The 26,507-nt window shown below is 39.7% G+C and overlaps 1 protein-coding gene across 1 annotated transcript; it reads right to left on the bottom strand.

Moving 5' to 3' along the window:
- Positions 1-25,632, bottom strand: LOC126236336 (translationally-controlled tumor protein homolog). The gene is made up of 6 exons (XM_049945558.1): positions 25,487-25,632; positions 25,233-25,303; positions 24,660-24,847; positions 22,106-22,221; positions 13,165-13,295; positions 1-300 (listed from the first exon to the last, which is right to left on the bottom strand). The coding sequence occupies exons 1-5, from the start codon at positions 25,512-25,514 to the stop codon at positions 13,180-13,182; spliced, it is 519 nt and encodes a 172-aa protein (XP_049801515.1). The 5' UTR covers positions 25,515-25,632; the 3' UTR covers positions 1-300; positions 13,165-13,179.
- Positions 25,633-26,507: the final 875 nt, after the last annotated feature.

The raw sequence follows: 26,507 nt of genomic DNA, 5'->3' as shown, positions 1-26,507 counted from the left end.
TGAAAATTAAGTTATTTTTCATGTAATAAGATCTTTAAATTTTATACTGACAACTTTTCTCTGAAATGCAGCTGTGTATTAAGCACTGTTTCAAAACAATATTACAAATAACATGGAAATACTTCTCTCATCTTCCAACATACATTAAATACAAAAAGCACAGGGTAGGCCCTTGAGTATGTACAGTAAGTTTTGGAACACAAATGAAGGGAACATCACATTTTTTAAAAAAAATAGGGTTTTAACAAATCTGAATATCAGGATCCATAAAGTATGAAGATCACATTCACCAGTCTTCACCTGAAACAAATCACAAATTGCACATTAAAATTTAAACATTTATTGATCAAACAAGTTTTACCAGCATAGTAATATATATCAATATTCTCCAATTAGCTGACATAAATCTACACAACATTAGAACAGCCAATTTGCCCATAACTGAAGTGTCATTGCTGAAGGTCCCTAAATATCAGTTAACAGATACTAGTCAACAAAATCTAAACTTAAGATGGCAGTAAAGTGGTCTAATAAACATGTTTAGCGATTTTTTAAATCTCACAGCAAATCTTTAATACACACAAAGTTTAAAGCACAAAAAGGCGGATTATGTGACATCCACAAATTGTTACTGTGGACTAATTTGCATTAGCTGAACAGAGTTATTCATTTTTTAATTCTGCAGAAACAAAGCAGCTAGGATTCTGACAACTTCCTAAAAATCTTACATTTTAACATTTTCCTTCCCTAGCAGCACAGTTCACATGTTAATCCATTAGTCACTTGAGCTCTGGCAAATACACTCCTGGAAATTGAAATAAGAACACCGTGAATTCATTGTCCCAGGAAGGGGAAACTTTATTGACACATTCCTGGGGTCAGATACATCACATGATCACACTGACAGAACCACAGGCACATAGACACAGGCAACAGAGCATGCACAATGTCGGCACTAGTACAGTGTATATCCACCTTTCGCAGCAATGCAGGCTGCTATTCTCCCATGGAGACGATCGTAGAGATGCTGGATGTAGTCCTGTGGAACGGCTTGCCATGCCATTTCCCCCTGGCGCCTCAGTTCGACCAGCGTTCGTGCTGGACGTGCAGACCGCGTGAGACGACGCTTCATCCAGTCCCAAACATGCTCAATGGGGGACCGGCTTGCCATGCCATTTCCCCCTGGCGCCTCAGTTCGACCAGCGTTCGTGCTGGACGTGCAGACCGCGTGAGACGACGCTTCATCCAGTCCCAAACATGCTCAATGGGGGACAGATCCGGAGATCTTGCTGGTCAGGGTAGTTGACTTACACCTTCTACAGCACGTTGGGTGGCACGGGATACATGCGGACGTGCATTGTCCTGTTGGAACAGCAAGTTCCCTTGCCGGTCTAGGAATGGTAGAACGATGGGTTCGATGACGGTTTGGATGTACCGTGCACTATTCAGTGTCCCCTCGACGATCACCAGTGGTGTACGGCCAGTGTAGGAGATCGCTCCCCACACCATGATGCCGGGTGTTGGCCCTGTGTGCCTCGGTCGTATGCAGTCCTGATTGTGGCGCTCACCTGCACGGCGCCAAACACTCATACGACCACCATTGGCACCAAGGCAGAAGCGACTCATCACTGAAGACGACACGTCTCCATTCGTCCCTCCATTCACGCCTGTCGCGACACCACTGGAGGCGGGCTGCACGATGTTGGGGCGTGAGCGGAAGACGGCCTAACGGTGTGCGGGACCGTAGCCCAGCTTCATGGAGACGGTTGCGAATGGTCCTCGCCGATACCCCAGGAGCAACAGTGTCCCTAATTTGCTGGGAAGTGGCGGTGCGGTCCCCTACGGCACTGCGTAGGATCCTACGGTCTTGGCGTGCATCCGTGCGTCGCTGCGGTCCGGTCCCAGGTCGACGGGCACGTGCACCTTCCGCCGACCACTGGCGACAACATCAATGTACTGTGGAGACCTCACGCCCCACGTGTTGAGCAATTCGGCGGTACGTCCACCCAGCCTCCCACATGCCCACTATACGCCCTCGCTCAAAGTCCGTCAACTGCACATACGGTTCACGTCCACGCTGTCGCGGCATGCTACCAGTGTTAAAGACTGCGATGGAGCTCCGTATGCCACGGCAAACTGGCTGACACTGACTGCGGCGGTGCACAAATGCTGCGCAGCTAGCGCCATTCGACGGCCAACACCGCGGTTCCTGGTGTGTCCGCTGTGCCGTGCGTGTGATCATTGCTTGTACAGCCCTCTCGCAGTGTCCGGAGCAAGTATGGTGGGTCTGACACACCGGTGTCAATGTGTTCTTTTTTCCATTTCCAGGAGTGTAGGTTTGCAATTGGTCTAAGTTTTCTGCTGGTTCATGTAATTTACATTCCATAAACTAAAGAATCATGTCCACACAAATTATCTTTTTACAGTGACATTCTGTAAGTAACAAATTTCTCTGAACATTTCCTTCAGATTACAAAGTCAGGTAAGAGTATGTTTCTAGTGTCTTACACACTGTTTACTATATACTTTATAAAATGTGTTAATTCATCATAAATTAACCTTCCAGCCACAGATGTATGCATTCAGCTCTTTCAAGTTAATTTTGCGGGGCCCACCATCATATAGGACAATTTCTGCTCTGTTTGCAGCCTGAAGTCTTTATTTTCTTGTCCAAAACTTTTCTGTTGCTCTAACATCTTAGACCACTATTTTTCTCAAACAAAAACAGTGGGAGTCTTCTTTTACACCTTCTGTCCCACTCATACAGGCATTTTCATTTTCATGGCAGCAATTTTGTAACCACACTCCCAGGCTTGTGTATGGGATTTTGCTTTAAGAAATACAACACCCGGAAAATTTATTGACAAGTTTATTCTACTTTCACAACATTTTGATTTTCCACATTTACTATGTCATTTACATTTAATATCAAAAAATCGAATCTGAAGTTAAGATTTTGGTTCTCTTGTTACATTCCTGTAATTGCATCCTTATAACTGTTCTAATCAACAAAAATGTTCTGTGAATATTCATGGAAAAATCTGAAAATCACTCACTGTACCACAGGTAATTAATGTTCTGCTCTTAGGTAGCAATATATAATACTAAACATTTGAGAGGACTGATTCACCAATTTTGTATCACATTTCTGTAAGCATATAATGCAAATAAATGGCAACCTTGATTTTTGACACTATTCTTTTAATGTATAGTAAGCTGCGCATATTGCATCAGCTCAGACTTTTAACCACAAAATGACTAGTCCAAGATGAGAGTGTGACAGTGACAGCTCAGTCGCATCATCTTTCTGTTAAGCTGCCAAAGGAAGCTAACCAATGAGACTGCTTGAGGAGTTAGCACTGAAAACTGCTGCACTGCAGAATCAATGCGCACCTGTCTGAAACGTACCAGTGTGTCATGTAACGGGCACTGTCGTTTCATCTTTTGAAACGTCCTGGCAGATTAAAACTGTGTGACCGACCGAGACTCGAACTCAGGACCTTTGCCTTTCGCGGGCAAGTGGCTCTACCAACTGAGCTACCGAAGCACGACTCACGCCCGGTCTCACAGCTTTACTTCTGCCAGTATCTCGTCTCCTACCTTCCAAACTTTACAGAAGCTCTCCTGCGAACCTTGCAGAACTAGCACTCCTGAAAGAAGTTTTAATCTGCCACAAAGTTTCATATCAGCGCACACTCCACTGCAGAGTGAAAATCTCATTCTGGTTTCATCTTTAGTCTAACAAGAAGTTTTTATGATTATTTGCATCTTATTTAAAACCATATCCAGTGGGAAGAATGGCAAAAACTTGTGTTAAGTTAAACAGTGGAAGAATAGCATGCTACACAGCAAATTCATATGTTCGCTGAGGGACTACTATATGAAAAAACTGTAAAGACGAGCCAGTTCCTGCTAGTTACATTTTTAAGACGACTGGCAATAGTTTTGAAAGTAAACATAAAATTTTTGTAACAATAGAGAAAGAACTATAAAACACGAGTGGCACAAGGCTGCAGGCACCATGAAAAATGTGGCTGAGAAAGAACCAAGTGACAAATTTGGACAATTTTCAAAAAGCCAGTTGTCTTATAACAGAATGTAACACCCCACACTAAATTGCTTGTGTCAGTTGACAGCAGCAAATTTTTATTGCTTACAGTACTCAAAGACATAGGCTTCAGCAACTCCGTCTAGCATTTAAAATGTAACAAGACAGCTGTTGCATGGCAGTGCAGAATTCTGCACAGGATCACAGGTGCTCTGAAGTACAATGCGGAAAGATGAAACCTGTGTTAATATCAACCCTTCATTACACAGAGGCTGGAGCGATGAAAGGCTCGATGTGACAATGTCAGTGCCTGCTGGAAAAGGATGGTGAATTATTTTACAAATATGCAGACAGTTTTATGCCGAAGTGCCTGTTATGTTTCAGTCAGAAGAAGACATATCACAAAAAGATAAGTAGTGTAGTTTTTCAGAGGTGGTAGAAGACATCACTAGTGACAAATCTGACAAGACCCTCAATGATTGTTATTGATTATGCCCTGTATCAGTCAGTTCATGACAAACTTTGGCAACAAGAAAAACATTCAGTTGTTGAGAAAACAAGATTTGAAGCAGGCTGAATCAGACTGGGGAAAAAAAAACCACAATTTCCAGCAAACAATCTACAAGACTGCTAAAGAATAGGCATGAACTCATTTGATTCCTTCCATACTAGTGTTGTTTCAATGAGGTATGGGTGCATATTACATTGCTGCAAACACAATATTCACAATCTTCGAAGATGAGAATAGCCTTTTAGAATCTGTCAAGTAGTTAAACTGGCTCAAAAATTGTGATGAACACTGACTCAATAGAAGCCACCTAAATGGAAGTGAAGACTGCACAGAAGAAGTAATTATACACTTCGGAGAGAGCAGCACAGACAAAAATATAAGAAATCAGTTTATGCAAGTGGTTTTTTTTCCATTAATGTAGCTGCAAAATAGTCATGAATTTAGCAAGGTACCATGCCATTGACCAATCATAGTGGCTCTTTATATAACTTAAGGAGGTAGATACAGCTACCCGAGCTCAAACAATGCAAGTTTCAATATTTGTCCCCTAAGATTTGGTGATTTATCTTTACATACATGAAAATTTCAACAATCATTTGGCAGCTTTGTTTAAGACTTATTACCATAGCAGGCGAGTACACCACTGTGTATTTTTCAAAACTTCATGCAGAGAGTTTTGGGGAAGTGTGGTTCATGGGTAAAGAAGACAGCATACAGGACACTAGTGCAGCCTATGCTTGGGTACTGCAAGTGCGTCTGGGATCTGCACCAGGTCAGGTTAAAGGCTTTGCTGTGTCATAAGATGTGGCAGTATTGCAAGTTTATTTGATTATGGTTACAAAATAAAAATGTCCACTGTAATTGACAGTGCGACTTAGTGCCACATTTTCGAGCATTGGTTCCTAGACGTCTGTGGTGATTATCTTTGCTAACTTTGATTAAATTTCTTTGACTTACTAAATGGCATCATTCTTATTTGTAATCTCAATTGTTTTCTGGAACAATGATGAAATTATGAATACCCAGAAGTTCATCTCTGAAGATTCTTGCAAATCAAGGAAATTTATCTTGACCAGAGAGTAAGAAGTCTCATTTCTACAGCAAAAATGGTATGACCAAAAGCCAGCCATAACTGCATCGACCAAGCCTGGGTAGCAGCCAATGGATCAATGTGAAAGATGGAAGGAAAGTTTCGGATACAGTTAGGTTCCTTGTCCAGCTGTAACTGGCTGCTACAACAAAAATCTACATCTACATTAATACTCTGCAAATTACATTTAAGGGCCTGACCACCTTCACAATTCTCTTGTTATTTCAATCTCATATTGCACACGGAAAAAACGAACACCTTTATCGTTCCGTACAAGCTCCAATTTCCCTTATTTTATCGTGATGATCTTTCTCCCTATGTAGGTCGTAACAACAAAATATTTTCGCATTCGGAGGAGAAAGTTAGTGATTGGAATTTCGTGAGAACATTCCGCCGAAATGAAAAATGTTTTTCTTTTAATGATGTCCAGCCCAATTCCTGTATCATTTCAGTGACACTCTCCCATATTTCACAATAATACGAAACATCTTGCCCTTCTTTGAACTTTTTCGATGTACCGTCAGTCCTATCTGATGGGGATCCCACACTGTGCAGTAGTATTCTAAAAGAGGACAGACAAGTGTAGTGTAGGCAGTCTCCTTAGTAGATCTGTTACATTTTGTAAGTGTCCTTCCAATAAAACAGTCTTTGGTTAGCCTTCCCCACAACATTTGTTGGGTTCCTTCCAATTCAAGTTGTTCATAATTGTAATTCCTAGATATTTAGTTGAATTTATGGCCTTTAGATTTGAATGATTTAGTGTGTAACCAAAGTTTAATGAATTCCTTTTAGCACTCATGTGGACACTCACTCCTTTTGGTACTCATGTAAATCTCACACTTTTCGTTATTTAGGGTAACTGCCAATTTTAACAGCATTCAGATACCATTTCTAAGTCTTTTTGCAATTAGTTTTGATCTTCTGATGACTTAGTCAAACGACAGTGTCATCTGCAAACAACCTAAGACAGCTGCCCAGATTGTCTCCCAAATCACTTATATAGCTAAGGAACACCAGAAGTCACTTCTGTTTTATTTCATGACTTTCCATCAATTACTACAAACCAATACAGGTGGCATAGATGTGACAGGATGAGTTTACAGGATTTGCAAGAGAACTAGAAAGTTAACTGTAAAAACTATTTTTGCACTTCAGATTTAGGAATTGCAAATATCTGTATTCAGTACAAGATTGAATTATGAATAACAATCCAAGGAGGACTGTCCTGCAGTACCTTTATTTCAAACTAAGAACTGCATATCATTTGTTAAGTCATCAAGAGGAACAACATTCTGAAGACAACTCCTAAAAGATAAAGGCTGTTGCCCTCACATCACACTCGCCTACTGTCACTCATTTGCCAGGAATGACTTAGATGAAAAATAATCTTAGGAAAAGGACAGACTGATAATCATCATAAAGATGACACTGAGTTAGGGACAGGCACAAAAAGACTGTTTCACATTACAGCTTTCAGCCAAAACTTTCAGCAAAGAAAACACATTCACAAAACAAGCAGCAAGCACACCTCATGCACAGATTACTATTGCCACTAGCAGCTCTGACCATACATTTCCAGTCAGAGCTGACTGGTGGTAGTCATCTGTGCATGAGGTGTGGTTGCTTGGGCAAAATGTTTTCCTTGCTGAAGAAGGCTTTGGCTGAAAGCTATGATGCGTAACAGTTTTTTCGTTGTTCCTGTCTGCAACTCAACGAGTCATATTTTCCACGAGTACAAATCTATACTTTCCCTAAAACTTGATATTCCAACCCCAGTTTCTGATGTTTTGGTGAAAAAAAAAACTAGTATGAGGTGTAAGAACACTGGCCATGAAGAAAACCAAAATGAAGTAATAAGGCTGTTCAGCTTTCCCCTACCATCACAACAACTTTTTTACACACCACCAGAAATAAAATTGTCACAACATTTCTTAAAATTTATAATACATGTGTAAGTGATATCTGCCTAATAAGGCTAGTTAAGAAAACAATCAGTAAAGCACTTTACATTTTTCACTTTCTAATGGTTACTTGTATGTTACCAACACACGTCTTGTCATTATCACCCCTGAAAATCTTAAATTTTTATTTGTAAATTCTAAAAATTATGTTTTCAATTTCACCATCTTCTGTTTAACAAGTACATAAAAGTGTTTCAAATAAATTCATGACAACTGTTGCCAGGTCTCAGTTCTAACTAGTTAATTCAAATATTACATACATCTTACATTTCTATTGTGAATTATAACAAAACAATGGAAAATACAGGCTGGAATGTAAAAATATTATGAAAAGGAAAGTTGCTACTTACCATATAGCAACCAACTGAAACCACAGAGCCAAAACTAATTTTACTAGTCTTGTTGTGCCTATCTGCGACTCAGCATCTCCACTATATGGTGAGTAGTGACTTCCCTTCTCATAATATTGTGGATTATAACACCTTATTTCAGCATACTAGATACTAAATAGTTCTCTTTAATTTTTTTGAGTTTATATATAAACTACTAAAAGTAAATTCATGCATACAAATGGAACCTACATGTTGCCAAGCTTTTTGTTTTTGACACTACAGAATTCTGGTAGTAGCAACTGGCTATAAGGTGCTGTAAGCCCCATCTATCAACATTGCCACCTGGCCATTTTAATTGTCAATATCCATCATTTGTCTCATGGATTTTAGTACTGTGGATACAACTGTGGAGATCTCTCCACAGGTGATGGCAGAGTGTCACTTCAAAGCACAGAAAGAATAACCTTGATATGAGGGAAACATTCCACGTGGGAAAAATATATGTAAAAACAAAGATGATGTGACTTACCACACAAAAGCGCTGGCAGGTCGATAGACACACAAACATACACACAAAATTCTAGCTTTCGCAACCAACGGTTGCCTCGTCAGGAAAGAGGGAAGGAGAGGGAAAGACGAAAGGATGTGGGTCTTAAGGGAGAGGGTAAGGAGTCATTCCAATCCCGGGAGCGGAAAGACTTACCTTAGGGAGGAAAAAAGGACGGGTATACACTCGCGCACACACACACATATCCATCCACACATATACAGACAGACACAAGCAGACATCTCAGAAGCAGACATATTTGAAGACAATGAGTTTGGGCAGAGAAGTCAGTCGAGGCAGAAGTGCAGAGGCAAAGATGTTGTTGAATGACAGGTGAGGTATGAGTGGCGGCAACTTGAAATTAGCGGAGATTGAGGCCTGGTGGATAACGAGAAGAGAGGATATATTGTAGAGCAAGTTCCCATCTCCGGAGCTCGGATAGGTTGGTGTTAGTGGGAAGTATCCAGATAACCCGGACGGTGTAACACTGTGCCAAGATGTGCTGGCCGTGCACCAAGGCATGTTTAGCCACAGGGTGATCCTCATTACCAACAAACACTGTCTGCCTGTGTCCATTCATGCGAATGGACAGTTTGTTGCTGGTCATTCCCACATAAAATGCATCAGTGTAGGCAGGTCAGTTGGTAAATCACGTAGGTGCTTTCACACGTGGCTCTGCCTTTGATCGTGTACACCTTCTGGGTTACAGGACTGGAGTAGGTGGTGGTGGGAGGGTGCATGGGACAGGTTTTACACCGGGGGCGGTTACAAGGGTAGGAGCCAGAGGGTAGGGAAGGTGGTTTCGGGATTTCACAGGGATGAACTAACAGGTTACGAAGGTTAGGTGGACGGCGGAAAGACACTCTTGGTGGAGTGGGGAGGATTTCATGAAGAATGGATCTCATTTCAGGGCAGGAATTTAGGAAGTCGTATCCCTGCTGGAGAGCCACATTCAGAGTCTGATCCAGTCCTGGAAAGTATCCTGTCACAAGTGGGGCACTTTTGGGGTTCTTCTGTGGGAGGTTCTGGGATTGAGAGGATGAGGAAGTGGCTCTGGTTATTTGCTTCTGTACCAGGTTGGGAGGGTAGCTGCGGGATGCGAAAGCTGTTGTCAGGTTGTTGGTGTAATGGTTCAGAGATTCCGGACTGGAGCAGATTCGTTTGCCACGAAGACTAAAAGTCCTCAATCTTTCCTCTCCCACATCCACACTGGCTGTTCAGAGCATCCTCCTACAGGCCAATTGCAAATTAGAACAGCATGCCACCCCCCACCTCAAAAAACTATCCGATCTCCTGGTTTCCCACCTCCGGAAATGCAACTCACTCACCCTTCACAACCTTTCCAGCAAACCTCAACCTCCTCTCATTTCATCTACTCAATCTCCCACTTCCAGCTCCACTCCCTCCAAAACCTCAAAATTCCAATCAACACAATCTGGAACCACAACACCCTAATTCAGTAGTTAACCTTTCCTCCAAACCTCTCTCCCAATCCGAAACCTCTGTCCTATCCAAAGGCCTCACCTTCAGCCCCACTCCCAGATTCAACCAAACAGCCCTCGTCAAAGATTTACTGTCCTACACTCTTACTCTCTGCTGGAAATATCACTTTGCCACGAAGAAAAATTATCCTAATCCTACTCCTAATGGTCCAACTCCCCAAGACACTTACCCAAATTGAACCCTGCCTGGAACAGTTCCGTCCTCCGTCGCAGCGGGACCCACCTCCTCTTCCTCAACATCACCCTCTCCAAACCTTCCAGGAATTTCTGACTACCAGCCTTGCATCCCAACCCTTAAAACACCTTAATCCTACTCCGAACATCACCACTGCTGAAGCCCAGGCTATCCCTGATCTGAACCCTGACTGATCCATCGTCATTCTTCCGGCGGACAAGGGTTCCACGACCGTGGTACTTGATCGTCGGGAGTATGTGGCTGAGGGACTGCGTCAGCTTTCAGACAACACCACATACAAAGTTTGCCAAGGTAACCCCATTCCCGATGTCCAGACGGAGCTTCAAGGAATCCTCAGAACCTTAGGCCCCCTGCAAAACCTTTCACCTGACTCCATCAACCTCCTGACCCCACCGACACCCCGCACCCCAACCTTCTACCTTCTTCCTAAAATCCACAAACCCAATCATCCCGGCCACCCCATTGTAGCTAGTTACCAAGCCCCCACAGAACATATCTCTGCCTACGTAGATCAACACCTTCAACCCATTACATGCAGTCTCCCATCCTTCATCAAAGACACCAACCACTTTCTCGAACGCCTGGAATCCTTACCCAATCTGTTACCCCCGGAAACCATCCTTGTAACCATTGATGCCACTTCCTTATACACAAATATCCCGCACGTCCAGGGCCTCGCTGCGATGGAGCATTTCCTTTCACGCCGATCACCTGCCACCCTACCTAAAACCTCTTTCCTCATCACCTTAGCCAGCTTCATCCTGACCCACAACTTCTTCACTTTCGAAGGCCAGACATACCAACAATTAAAGGGAACAGCCATGGGTACCAGGATGGCCCCCTCTTACGCCAACCTATTCATGGGTCGCTTAGAGGAAGCCTTCTTGGTTACCCAGGCCTGCCAACCCAAAGTTTGGTACAGATTTATTGATGACATCTTCATGATCTAGACTCACAGTGAAGAAGAACTCCAGAATTTCCTCTCCAACCTCAACTCCTTTGGTTCCATCAGATTCACCTGGTCCTACTCCAAATCCCATGCCACTTTCCTTGACGTTGACCTCCACCTGTCCAATGGCCAGCTTCACACGTCCGTCCACATCAAACCCACCAACAAGCAACAGTACCTCCATTATGACAGCTGCCACCCATTCCACATCAAACGGTCCCTTCCCTACAGCCTAGGTCTTCGTGGCAAACGAATCTGCTCCAGTCCGGAATCTCTGAACCATTACACCAACAACAGCTTTCGCATCTCGCAACTACCCTCCCGACCTGGTACAGAAGCAAATAACCAGAGCCACCTCCTCATCCCCTCGAACGCAGAATCCCCCACAGAAGAACCACAAAAGTGCCCCACTTGTGACAGGATACTTTTCAGGACTGGATCAGACTCTGAACGTGGCTCTCCAGCAGGGATACAACTTCCTCAAATCCTGCCCTGAAATGAGATCCATCCTTCATGAAATCCTCCCCACTCCACCAATAGTGTCTTTCCGCCGTCCACCTAACCTTCGTAACCTCTTAGTTCATCCTTATAAAATCCCCAAACCACCTTCCCTACCCTCTGGCTCCTATCCTTGTAACCGCCCCCGGTGTAAAACCTGTCCCATGCACCACCACCACCACCACCACCACCACCACCACCACCACCACCACCACCACCACCACCTACTCCAGTCCTTTAACCTGGAAGGTGTACACGATCAAAGGCAGCGCCACATGTGAAGCACCCACGTGATTTACCAACTGACCTGCCTACACTGTGAAGCATTCTATGAGGCAATGACCAGCAACAAACTGTCCATTCGCATGAATGGACACAGGCAGACAGTGTTTGTTGGTAATGAGGATCACCCTGTGGCTAAACATGCCTTGGTGCACGGCCAGCACATCTTGGCACAGTGTTACACCGTCCGGGTTATCTGGATACTTCCCACCAACACCAACCTATCCGAACTCCAGAGATGGGAACTTGCTCTTCAATATATCCTCTCTTCCCATTACCCACCAGGCCTCAATCTCCGCTAATTTCAAGTTGCCGCCACTCATACCTCACCTGTCATTCAACATCATCTTTGCCTCTTCACTTCCGCCTCGACTGACATCTCTGCCCAAACTCTCTGTCTTTAAATACGTCTGCTTGTGAGACGTCTGCTTGTGTCTGTATAGGTGTGGATGGATGTGTATACCCGTCCTTTTTTCCCCCTAAGGTAAGTCTTTCTGCTCCCGGGATTGGAATGACTCCTTACCCTCTCCCTTAAAACCCACATCCTCTCGTCTTTCCCTCTCCTTCCCTCTTTCCTGATGAGGCAACAGTTTGTTGCGAAAGCTTGAATTTTGTGTGTATGTTTGTGTGTATCGACGTGCCAGCGCTTTTGTTTGGTAAGTCTCATCATCTTTCTTTTTAGATATATACACCCCATGAAAAACTGACATGTGAACACAGTAAACGATCAAAATATTGGGTCAGATGATTAAGTTTTACAGCACTGACCTTATGAAAACTGAGTAAACATACAGAGGAAAATATGTTGCACATATTGTCTGTAGTGGATAAAGAACTATTATATGGGGAGTTAAGCCACTAGTAATCTTTCTCCCAGATCAACAGTACACAAGCTTGTAGAGTTCCCTATATTCTACAGCCAATTTTCCTGTTAAAGAGAGAAACCTTCCTCTTATAATGAACTTGTCACAAATTGTGAAGATAGTGAAGTCATTTATGTTTTGTGTGATCAGTGCTCTTCAGTATTTCATATTTGCAGGAATGTTCTGCATTGGTAAAGGTATACTATATGAACTGTGTGTGTAAATGGTGGAAGCACTTAATTTCAATGCTGCTACCAATGAGAATAACCCAAAAAACTGTTTCCACATTTTCCTAAATCCCCACACAAAACACCTGGAAAGTATTGCCACACTTTCATACTTAACATATATACAAGCTTAATGAGAGTATCTACAAGAAACTTACCTTTTTGATGAATATTTAAAACTTTTCTTCATCCAAACCGTGTTTAAAAAACATCATAACTGGGACACTGTCTCCATCTATATCCCTGTATTCCAATAATGCTACCATACCATCAATATCCATTGATTCACCTTTAACAGAAAAACATCAGCTTAAAAACTATGAGACACAGACTTGCAGCAAAATATGTATTAACTGTTATTGTAAAATTAATAGGAAGTGAAATTTTAACACACTCAACACTGTCACATCCACAATCCTTAGTTCAGTGACTGCCAATTGTACAAACTCATCAGCAGCCCGTTAAGCTCTGTTCTTGGAATAGCACAGGAAATGCTTTTTACCAACCCACAATACCAACTAAACTGACTAAAACTGCAAGATAATTAACCAGCAATTAAGAACCAGGTTAGTGTGTTTAACTGGAGAAAGTTTTGACAATGGCAGGAATAATGATAGAACCAGCCAGAAACAATATTTGGGCAGAATTATTTGTTAGAATGAGGAACAAAAAGGAAATTAGATCACTCCAACTACTTTGAAGAAAATGACAATTCCAAATTTGCATCTTTATTTTGTTTCTTGAACGAAAACTTAATTCGTCTTTTCGATCTCTTATGTGAGAAACTGTAGCAAATGACTGTCGGCATATACCGTTCACAAGCATATATTGTTTATATATAGTAATATTTGATATCTGTACTTCATGAATGATATATTATGTTATTTATATAAACTAGGTGCAAAACGATAATAATTCTTGCCAAAATAGTCTCATTTACTTAGTGCGTGTTACAATTGCTGCACTATTAGAACCAAGAAAATCAAAATGCATAAAAATCTTCGGCAGTATTTACATTAATACCCTCTTTTTATTAGACAACATTATGATTTGTAATGTAATGAAAAGTTTGATGGTACACTAATGTCCAGAGTTCCCCGAGCCACATCTAGGACACACAGTATTTTTAACTTGCCTCCTTTTGGGACAACTACTTCCCATCTTTTAGTGGAAATATTGGTACCACAAGTCTTAATAAGGCACAGTTACTCATCATTAAGCTAACAAGACTTGTTATTGAACCTATACAATCTAATTAGTGGAAGAAGTGGGTGGCAAGCTATGTCTAAATTTCTCTATCAAAATTGCCTCTTGTCATTCTTTTCCTTCTTTAAGAAATGGCTCTTCCACCAATGCACCAGCTACTATTGACACTCAGGATACTTTCCCTCTGGTGAATTCATTCTTTCCATTGGAGGCATCACTGGTATTGACAAGGGGACAACCATTGCCTTACTAAAAGTGACACACACACACACACACACACACACACACACACACAGTTAATTATTTCAGTTCTCTGATGTGATTAAATGAAAATTTTAACATTTTTATTGTCAAACCATTTGTTTTAATTTTTATTTCTATCCAAATTTTGAGTTTTATGCTCCTTTTTTGACGGATACAATTCTTCCACCTTCTCTGTTTCTTGTCATGTTACTTTTGAAGCAGCACGATTAGCAACTCTGCTAATTCTTTCACATTTGAAAAAGGCATTTTTATTCCAGAAACAAAATTGTTAAGCTGAGATGATTAGAAAAGAAGGAATACAGTAAAGGTGTTAATAAATCTCTAGTTACGTCCCCCTCCCTCCTAGATTACATGTAGTTCCAGGTGATTGCACAAGCAAAAATTATGTATTAAATAGTTACTGTTCCTCAAATATTCAGGATGAGTTACAATAACCTTTAGTTTGAATATATGCCATAAGTACATTTCTACCCAAGCAATATAAAAAAGATTATGCTTGTTCATAGTAATTGTTGGCATCTTATTCTTCATATGTTCCCCAATATGAATAACAATCACAGCATAGAAACATGATTTACTGTATATACACCAAAAACTGAGAAGTTTATGCACAAATAATGTTCCATAATTCAGCAATGGCATTTTCTGTAGAACATCCATAGCCACTGTAAAGAATTAATCATTTTAAGTTGTAAATATAACAGCAAGCTACAAAGGGTAGTCCCAAAAGTAAGGTAGCTTGCCACCATGCTGTTCAGAAAGTTATGAACCTCTTCTTTCACCTCGGCAGAGCTGAATCGCTTTCCGGCCAAATGTTCTTTTAACTTAGGGAACAGGTGATAATCACTGGAAGCCAAGTCAGGACTAAAGGGTGGGTGGGTGATTATGTTCCACTAAAACTGTTGCAGGTGAGCAACAGTTTGCTGAGCGATGTGTGGGCGATCATTGCCATGGAGAATGTGTATGCCTTGCTCAACATTCCTCTTCTCCAGTTCTGAATTACCCGTTTTGAGTTTTTCAGAGTCTCACAGTACCTGTCAGCATTAATGGTGGTCCCAGCAATTCAGCTCCTACGACGAGGTGAAAAAAGAGGTTCATAACTTTCTGAACAGCATAGCGGCAAGCTGGTACGACATGGGCATACAAAAACTGCAACAGCATCTACAAAAATGCATCGACAGAAACGGTGATTATGCTGAAAAATAGCTAAATGTTCAAGCTGTAAACTGATTTAAACCGTTGTAGAAATAAACAGGTCTATGTACTTATAAAAAAATATGAGACCTTACTTTTGTTATTACCCTCGTAGAAAACACTTTCCAGAAGTGTCCATCAGATCTTCATGTGTCAGTTTGTTGGAAATTCTGGAAAGACCAACTATTTCATAAAGCAGACAGCATTTCACAGTTGCTACTATATGAAGTAGCCTACTTACAATTCATCTACCATACAGCTACATTTGGACTGTCATCTAGTCTAGAAATGTTGCATCTGAATTTAACTGATTTATGTCATCTTGTTGACAACTTTATGGAATAATGTATATTTTTGTAAATAACAATTATTTCATGCCTCAGAAATCAATGTGGAGCCTCTGTTACCTTTTCTGGGCATTTTATTTACATTCCTTTAAATCTTACATTTGTTGTAGCTACTCTGTCACCCTATGAAGTTTTACACTATTTTCCCCACACTAGTCAGAAATTTAGAAAGCTCTCTTACTGGTCAAACTACAAATACTTGCCCCTTTAATTTCAAGACAGATCATTATGCTGTACACACAAGTAACTTTGAAGTTTAGTTAAATGTTTTGTTCTCTCTTCACTGCATGAGACGGTATCAGTTTCCACATTGTCTTCTAGGCTCCAACTCTTACAGCACAGACCAGCCTCAAGAGAATAGTTTTGCAATTGAACATTTATCGCTCATGTCTGACGTGTTATTTTTGCAGACGACTAAATAAGCATGAAATGACCTAAGTGTAACTTCCCAGTATGCTCATAAGTTTGTTGCCAACATAACCAGATGAAAGCACTATTCCAGGAATAGCTAACCATGGAATAAAATGGCAGCATACAATGCACACTCTTAGTTGTGTTTAGCCTATTCCTCTGTTAGCTACCCCTGGATTTATCCCAAGACTGTACAATCTGCCTTTAAGGATAAGAAAATTTAAGGTACCAATGTCCCCATTATAAAGCAAAATGTGAAAATGAGATTCCTTCCATACAACTGAAAATGTATTCAGTTCCATAACATTTTATTATTAATGGTTTCTCAGAAACTAAGAGAAAAAGGCCTGAAAATATAAAGAAATTAATACCAGAAACAAAAATAAGATTTATATTGGGCAAGGCATATAACTGGAATGAAGCTTTACTCAACCATTACACATGCTCATATTATTGCTGAATGGAAATTGAGCAGACTAAATCATCACTAAATGATAGAATTGCTGCTCACTGCACCGAATAACCAAGAACAAAAGCAATAACTAATTACAGGATAGTTACATGAGCAAAGGTCCATCGTTGGTACAAATGAACATATTTTTGGTCTCTGTATGCGCACACTGTTAACAGTACACTGATCAGATGTATCAATATCCTGTAATGCCAAGACAATTTAATATATTGCTCAAATCAACTGCACTTATTATACAGCCATAATGTTTTAAAAAGTATATATTTTTACTATAATGTCCAGCAATGCTTTTCTCAAGTTCAACTTTTCACTTTTCCTCTATTTTTAACTATGCAAGCAAGTTTGCACATAGGTAACATGTTCAAAATGGAGACCAAATTCTTAGTATTGCTTCCTACATTTAGTGGGAATTTTTTGCACTGTGTATTAGACAGACAGCAAATATCCTCAGGTCTTCTGTTAAGTCCTATGTTATGTATATGGCAATTTATGTGCAATCTGACATCAAACAACTATCTTAAATTCATAAATGATCGCAAAGTAATATGAAACTCCACTTCTAAATATTATTTGAACAAAAATTTTAGATCTGATGTGATGCCCTGAGCAACAAGTATGGGCTTACTTTGTTAAAAGTAAAAAATAGTCTCCAGCACATTACTGCAAAGAGTTAAGTCAAGAAGTGGGTAAAGAGCAGAAGCAGTGTACATGTGAACTGGACAAATATTCACTCTGGTGACTTAAGCATGACAATTGAGGAGCCTGAAACCGAAACAAAAATTTTGCACATGCAGAACACCTCAGTAAGCTACTAGAAACTGAAATTAGGGACATTGAAGATGGAAAAAACAAGTTTGGAAACATGACCTCTGTTGTGGGGCCTGAGGCTAAGATAAATTTGTAGTCTGAGAATGTTAATCTATAATATTTTTGAAGTTTTATGAACTTTTTACAAAAACATACATGTAATGAAAACTAATCTCTGCATAACTACAAAGTTCTTAAATATTTTGCAGTTTGAAGAACCACTGATTTGTTTTGAAATAAATAACCTGAACGAATATATGTCACCAGATCCCAGATAAAATGGTCTTGCTAACCCAGGGTGTATACGTGGACAAGTAAAAAAAAAATTCCCGGATTTCCCAGTTAAAAATACTTTCTCCCGGGTGAAAATACACTTTTTGGCGTTAAGTGACAGTATACTCTTCCTCGGCACAGTAAAACTCATCAATCCTTTAAATGTTTATTGTTTTATATACCGGAGTAGAATTTCCCGGCACTTTAGAAAACAAAACTCAGGGGGGAAAAAAGTTTTGAAAGACCTTTGATGTGCAGCAACATGTACGCTGCATATTTTCATATTACGAAGGTATAAATTTGAATTCCACTAAACACCGCATGTTACTTTCCAAAACATTGAAATCGAGATTGCGATGCGCTTTTGTAAGACAGTCATAGCTCATGTCACGTGATCTCACCAGCTGATGGCAGTATAGCACATGTGATGTAGTAAGCCAATAGCAAGATCACTCTTCAGTAGCACGAACACACAAATAAGAAAAGTTAATGGTTTAAATTAATATACATAGCATTCACATATAATATTGGTCTCTAATATTAATAAGCTGGAAGAGAAGCTAAGCTTCCACATATAATGTTGATTTTTTGTGCGTGTTACACTTTAAGATACATCACACAAATGTGCCAGTAAAATTTTTAATAACGATGTAAATGTCTGATGATCTGGGCTCTAAATTCTTCTAAACGGTCGTCCACAAAGAGTTGATTTTTAAATGATAGACGGTCGTTGTGGCCGAGCGGTTCTAGGCGCTTCAGTCCGAAACCGCGCAACTGCTACGGCCGTAGGTTCGAATCCTGCCTCAGGCATGGATGTGTGTGTTGTCCTTAGGTTAGTTAGGTTTAAGTAGTTCGAAGTTCTAGGGGACTGATGAGCTCAGATGTTAAGTCCCATAGTGCTCAGAGTCATTTGAACCATTTTTAAATGATAGTCAAACACTTTGTGATTTAAGAAATTCATCGTGCATTCTCGCACATAGTTCATCTTGTGTAAAAGGAAATATGCTTTGAATGTAACACTTTTCAAACCACCATTCGCAATATTTTCCCGCGACCTGTTAGAAATAGGTTCGTTTCAGCAGTTTCAAGAGGGCGTCAGATGAAAGGCGTCACCGCACTTGCGCAGCTCTGATGACGCAGAAAGCCCATATGTTCGTACGTGTAAAACATTAAAAGATCTTACATATGTCCTAAAAGAAACAAGACATCAGACGATACTTCAAGTGCGTCGGAATTTCGTGAACCATACTAAAATGCATAATTCGGCTTAAAATGCACATTCGTATGTAAATTTTCTTAGAGCACCAATCTGTATTATCTAATGTTTGATTTTTTATTATGGCATAATGCCATAAGTGTACTTTAAATGCAGCGGTTGAAACTAGCCAATAGTGTGAAATTAAACTCTTCGACACATATAAACTGACTGCCTCAGCAGAAAAGGCTAATTTTCAGCCAAACCTCTTTAGCAAACCGGCAAAAATAACTTCACTGTTCTGTACGGCGAATTAATGCTTGACTGTCAGAAAGGTGGAGAAACACTTTTCAAACCACCAACTAATGACATATTTTAGCCTTCTGTAATTATGCGAACGTATTTTAATTCATCCGATAGCTCCCGGCCACAAAAATCCGTTTTGTTATCATTTAACGTGAGAGCAATAAACGAAGAGGAAACAACAAAATCACTGAACGTAAACACAGGTCACTTAGACTCCCCACCTCAACTCAGACTGCTTTGTGCATCAGTCCCAGATTTACTGTATTCCCGAACCAGGGGAATATCAAGTAGTGGCGACCAGCCACACTTCTATATCCAGAAGCGGGAGAACGTATTGCTCATACGCGACTCGGGAGAACGTATTGCACATACGCGACTCGGGAGAACGTATTGCTCATACGCGACTCAACTGCGCATGCTCAAGAGCCCGCCCGCAATAGCTCAAACGAATCTAATTTAAACAGTTGTCACATCACACTTATCGGAGGCAATTTGTTATAAAGCATTGCATAGTCTTCGTAAAACCTTTGACACACATTGCTGTTGGCAGACGCTTGTAGGAGCACTGTTTTGTTGTATACGGCGCATTTCCTTTGGAACTTAAGGTTTTTTTTCCTGTTTTGTTGCTGCTGCATTATTCTGCAGTAGCCGGATACAGTAATATCCTTTGTTAGAGTATTGGTTGTTACCAGTCAATCACAAAAGTTTAACTGAAAACCAAAACAATGAAAAATTCCCGGAAATCTAAACAATTCCCAGGTTTTTCCCGGATGAAAAAATTCCCCGTGTTTTTCCCGGATCTCCCGGTTCGTATACACCCTGTAACCTCACCACTGCAGAAATTCAATTACACCCAACAGTATGTCAGACTCAGTTTCCCAAGCAAAAAAGCAATATCAATGCAATGTTCTACAATTTGTAAGAAAGCTGTTACTTTATATTCCTCACATACATAGATATACATTATATAGATACCGTGTTACAGTTCCCTTCATGTTTTCATTTCCTGTTGTCTCATCTCAAAAGCAACAAAATCTTAAGCAAAGAAGTGTAAGCATGAACTGCTTTAACAATGAGGCATCTGTGGACAAGCATAGCTCTTTCTACTGATTTGCCCACACACTTGTTCCCATGCATCTGCAACTGTGCAGATGATTCCACCAAGTGGATACACTAACAGTGTTTACTGAATCTGAATCCCTGTAGGTGTGATCAGCTTCTGACTGCCTCCAGATTCAGGCTGCAGTCTTGTGTTGATTCTTAATTTGACCGTTTGTAGTTCTCTTTCACGTTCAATTTTGTTATGGAGGGCATCTACCATCTTTAAATATGATGTTCCTAACACAAGGCAGTGCCCCAACAGAATAAAGGAAACAATTTTCTTGCACTTAATCCATATGCATGTCAGAAGTTCAAGTAACACTACTAATGGTACCCAAGTGAAGAGTTAATATAACCCACTTAGCATCTCAAGAATGTCAATATGCTGCAGATTATCACCGCTGGATTGAACTGATACTAAAAGGTGTTAAGCCACTTTGTTGGCCCCATTCTGCTGCAAAATGTTTCAATGAATCGACTATGTCTTGCCTAAATACAAGCAATGATCATGATCTAACTATTTTGAATACAAACTGGTCTGGTTGATAAAGTGTTCCGGATATTACAATATATTTTAGGTTCTATAGCATTAACTTAGTCAATTACCTCGCAATGACATTTAGAATTTTTGTGCAAATGACCTATTTCCTGCCTCCTTTGGCAAAGCAAGGCTTACCATCCACATTACTATCTCTGCAAAATAAAATTTCAGGCAATATTTTACTTAATTTGATGTAGCACAGTAACTGTGGTATAACTGATAATTATTTCCATAGCAGCTGGGACACCACTGTTCACCACAGATATAAGCATTACAGCATCATTATTTAGGGACATATACAACAATCTTTGTTAACATGTTGACCCAGCAACAAATATCAACAATGGAGTTTGTGTTATCACTTTACTATTTTATTCAATTTAGGACTCAAGCCATTCTACTAACTCATTCTAGGCACTGTAAGGATTAATATCTTTTACATAGTAAGTCAGGTCATTGTTCTGTGGTAAACAACTTCATTAAACTGCGAAACTTAATACTTTCATCCAGTTATAATTAATTACATGGGACTTCACACAGGATCTAAGTATCTCTTAAGTGCACCTCCTCAACGTGCCAATAACTCTTCATTTTTTTGTGCTCTACCACAAGGCTTACTACAACAACCCATAACAGACAACCAGTAATTATCATTAAAAGCAGTAAAAAGTGTTCTGCTCACACCAGTAGCATTTCCTCTTGCAATTATGAATTATGCCCACTAACAATTAAGGGTTCAATACAAACAGTAACCTACAATTTAGCAAGGATTTGTCAATCAAGATTTTTGCTATACTTTCAATTACACCACACTGATAACTAGTTCCATTTGTATCATTAGAAGAAAGTGTCTAGTACATTTTGGTTCTGTTCTTGCCTTAATATAGCCAGCAGAGCATGCAGCAATTCAAAAATACTAATCTCTTAGATCACACTTTCTCCATCAAGATTGTAGTGAACTTGGAATGTAGTGCAACTTTACCTGTGAAAAATTGTAGGTCTTTGAACCTTCCAAGGATATCTTTCATTACTTTGTTTGTGTTATTCTTGAACACATTAACTTGTTCTGGGTCTTTTTCTTCAAGTTTTTGCACTAACCTGAAACAGATTCAGGAGTATATTACTGTACCTCACAAGCAACAAAATTTGCACCTATTTCAGGATAACAAAAGGAAATTCAGTTTCTCAATATTATGTTGTTACTAATATAACACAACCTGAATTAGTTACTATTGCAGTTATATCAAAATGAGAAAGGCCTTTCATATCTATACTGTTTTTCTTGGGCTTACAGACAAGAAAGTGCAATCTAAAGTGGTCAAATTTACAGGTACAATCCAAACAAGAAGAATTTTTAAGTCACAGCTAAAGACTACAACGCATTACATTTCTGCACCTGTGTATGTCAGATGCTCTCAAAATATTTTATCAAGTTGTTTGTGGTCAGCATCAGGAAGATACCAACATGTTGGTAACAGCCCTACATTTGATGGTTGTGTGTGTGCGCATTAGGTGGTGCACCTCTCATCTGTTGTCACAAACAATGTTATCTGATTACATTTATAATTTGAGACAGCAACATCCTGAGAAATATTTACTTTTCTTGCAATCAAAAGAAAATTCTAAGCACTTCACTGTTCTCTCAAAATAAGCTGCTGTTATACCACTTTTAGTTCTCCAAATAACCCACTACATTAGAATGTACGCTTCAAGGTATTTATGAAGTTTCTTGTGATGGTATATTTGCATAAAGTTCTGTCTTACTTCCCACATCAAATCTAGATTAAAAACTAGCTTTAGGAAAATATAATTGTCTTCATTACATGCACCCATCAGAACTGTTGCTTCTGCTGCTGCTGCAAGTCTTGTATATCAAATAATTTGCCTGGGATTGCAACACTGTCACTGAAGTTTTGCTGTCAGAAAGTGTCTACAATGTCAACATCATTGAAGATATTTCTCATAGCATGACAAAACAAGTTAATCAGTTATTCCAGACAATGGAGGCATTCAATAGATCAATATCTTTATACTAATGACAGCAAGAACAAAAAATATTTGAACATGCTTTAGTTTTTGGTATTTACACTTGAACTGGTATTTTTGTAGATAATAATGGTGTGCTACCAGCATTTTAAGACTTCTCAACATATAGACTCAACAACTAGAGAACTACCAACGAGGCAGCCAGATCAGGTGACTACCAGCCACTGGTCTGCACACTTCTAACATTCTCTTTTCATCTCTGCTATGTTATGGAACCAATCTTTACACACCATAGGTGCAGTTTAAGTGGTTCATAGGCATGTGTGCAATAACATTAAATTTGAAGAGCCAAATGACTACACAAAAATCTCAAACTGCTTGAGGGGGCTGCAGGAACCAACCACTAAAAAGAAAACTAAGCAAAGTTATAAGTGCTTCTGATGGTTTCCATTACTTCGGAAAGGGCACAACATTTCATTTTTACGTAATCTTTTGACAGAATCAGGAGCTGACAACTTCATATGACAAAACGTAACTGCTAATCAGTACATTCAGAAGGTATAATATGTAGTAATGCTAATAAAAGTAAGGGCAGTTTGCCAAGACCCAAGAAGATAGAGACACCACCTGAAACAAGGCCAAGTATAAGCCAAGCTATCTTACATTCTGAGAAAGGAATTAATGTCCAGGGAGCCTAAGATAGTTCTGTGTTTTGGGCATGTGTCTACTAACAGTACTAATTACTAGAACTGCAAGAGGTAAGCAATGGCCAACAATACCCGCGTTTAATATACATTAAATCACTACATGTCACTGATCACTACATCTCTGCAGAAATGAACTCTAGTGCCATGTGACTACCAATGTGATTTTCTTTGCCCTCACTTCTTACCCTGCACCATGTTTATTCTCAATGTTGCACCTATAATAATTCAAACATTACAAACCTTTCTGCAATACAACATTGTAATCAAAAAATTTATCTGAAGACATTTAGTGTTGCTCAGTCTGCCAAGGATATCATCAGCATGATTATGTAAATTCATGCGAAACCAAGGTTATGAATCATCCCAGCAACACTTAAAGTATTTTCAATATAATCAGACTGCTCCTACAAACAAGGCCTATATTTTAACACAGACTATTGAGATCCCGAGAGTAATTTCTATAGTAGATAGCAAATTCTTACAAACCTTATATATTAAAATTATTCTTGCAATTTTAATGAGTGCAGCTATAATTAAGCTGATCACTTATGACTAAACTACACAGTAACCCAAAAAGTCATTTTACTATTGTCACTAAAACACAGCTTTGAACCATTTAAATCGCTACATAACTAAATATGGACTTTTTCCACTCACTATGACCCTCTGTTATGACAGCTATGACAAAGCAATACACTGGATTCACTAATTATCTTTTTACTTTCATTCCATGACCACCAAGTTGAACAACATCTTCACTGAGCTATTAAACAGTTAAGTACTTCAGACATAGCAATAACTGGGATACAACAGTTTTACAATATACAGGTTCTTATAACTTACTTTTTCATGTAGTCCTTCAAATAGGATGTGTAACTCTTCTTATCAGAAAATGCGTATGTTTCCGCCAGCCTATGGTTGAGCACTATGTCTACACCAGACTCTACAGCTTCGTCTGTTCCCTCTCCAGCTTCTTCAGCAGATGGGTTGAAGCCTTCAATCTGGACATCCCCCTGTTTCCTTGTAACGTGCTAGGGGTAAAAAAAATAAATGAAAGGAAATCTCACTTGAAGTAATCACAGAAAATGGTAGCTAAAACTTTAAGGAACCGACCATTTTTGAATAAAAGTACAATGGGTGGAATGTATCAATACACTGACTCTCCACATTCAAGATACCTTCTATTCGGAGTCAATGAAATAGAACTGAAACCTAATAATAAATCAATCATGCACTGATATAAAGATGTAAGCCCTAATATAGGTGGCTAGGTTATATCATTTGATATAAAGTATTAACCTAACAGCCTACCAGATTGGCTATTTTTATTGCATACATTGCTACCAGAACTTCACAGCGAAATGCTGGCTATTAGAGTATGCAACTTATTACAAACAGATACTAATATAACTTTACCTTCCCATACACTTCGTACAGCACCTCGTCCACGAGTTTTACTTTATAGGTGTCCGAAAACATTTCATCACCTAAAAAAACAGTACATGTAGTTACTCACAAACATTCCAAGACCAAACAAACTGCCTGCCACAAGCACATGTGATGGAAGTAAGACGACACACATACTGTCATTTAATAATGACTACAAAAGCATAGAAACAACAAAGCGAGACCAAACTACGCCGTACGAAAAATATAATAAAATAATGCACCTGTGAAAATATCCTTGTAAATCCTCATTTTGAAAGATGAGAGAAGACTTTCTATAAGTCCACTGGGCACTACACCACTCACACTCACCACCTCCACCGGAAAGAACACTAGCGGTCTGCGTTTATTACTACATCACATCCGTATATAGTTGCCAACATAACAACTAGAAAACTCATAGATTACATATTTCGGTCATTTAAATAGATATCGTTCCATATTCCTCCCAATTGAAGGATAAAACATCTGAAAGATTGTTTTAAAGACATAAAGCAAAATACAAATCCTCTTGTTCTTTAGTTTATGAAGAAAATAACGTGTGTGTTCTTTCTTCACCCTCTGGTTGGCCAACTGAAACCTTACCACCTATAGGAGAAGATTATTATTATTATTATTTTCTCCCAGTGTAGCACGAAAACTGACGCGTGACTAGTACCATATTGATTTCGTTAGCTTTGAATTTCATTCATGGTTAGAATGCAAATAAAGTTTTTTCTATGCTGACATATCTACATCTACGATACACGGCAAGCCACGGCACGATGCGTGGCGGAAGGTACCCTGTACCACTACTTGCCATTTCCTTTCCTGTTCCACTAGCAAATACTGTAGGAAAAAACTATCTATATGCCTCCGTTGTTGTTATTGTTCTTGTGGTCGTCAGTCCAGAGACTGGTTCGATGCAGCTCTCCATGCTACTCGACCCTGTGCAAGCTTCTTCATCTCCAAGTACCTACTTCAACCTACATCCTTCTGAATGCCCCCGTATAAGCCTAATTTCTCGTATCTTATCTTCGTGGTCGTTACGCGCAATGTATATTGGCGGCAGTAGAATCATTCGGCAATCAGCTTCAAATGCCGGGTCTCTAAATTTTCTCAATAGTGTCCACTAAAACGATCAGTTTTCTTGTTGTGCAATAATTTGCAAGCCAAAAGATGAAAGGAATTACGGGAAATGCAGTGCTTACTTGCATAAATATCCGGAACCCACTTCCCAAAACAGAGTGCGACTTATATAAGTTT

The sequence above is a fragment of the Schistocerca nitens genome, chromosome 2 (assembly GCF_023898315.1).
Source record: "Schistocerca nitens isolate TAMUIC-IGC-003100 chromosome 2, iqSchNite1.1, whole genome shotgun sequence".
NCBI lineage: Eukaryota > Metazoa > Arthropoda > Insecta > Orthoptera > Acrididae > Schistocerca > Schistocerca nitens.
Note: the sequence above shows the minus strand (reverse complement) of the source record. Positions and strands in the feature narration are given on the sequence as shown.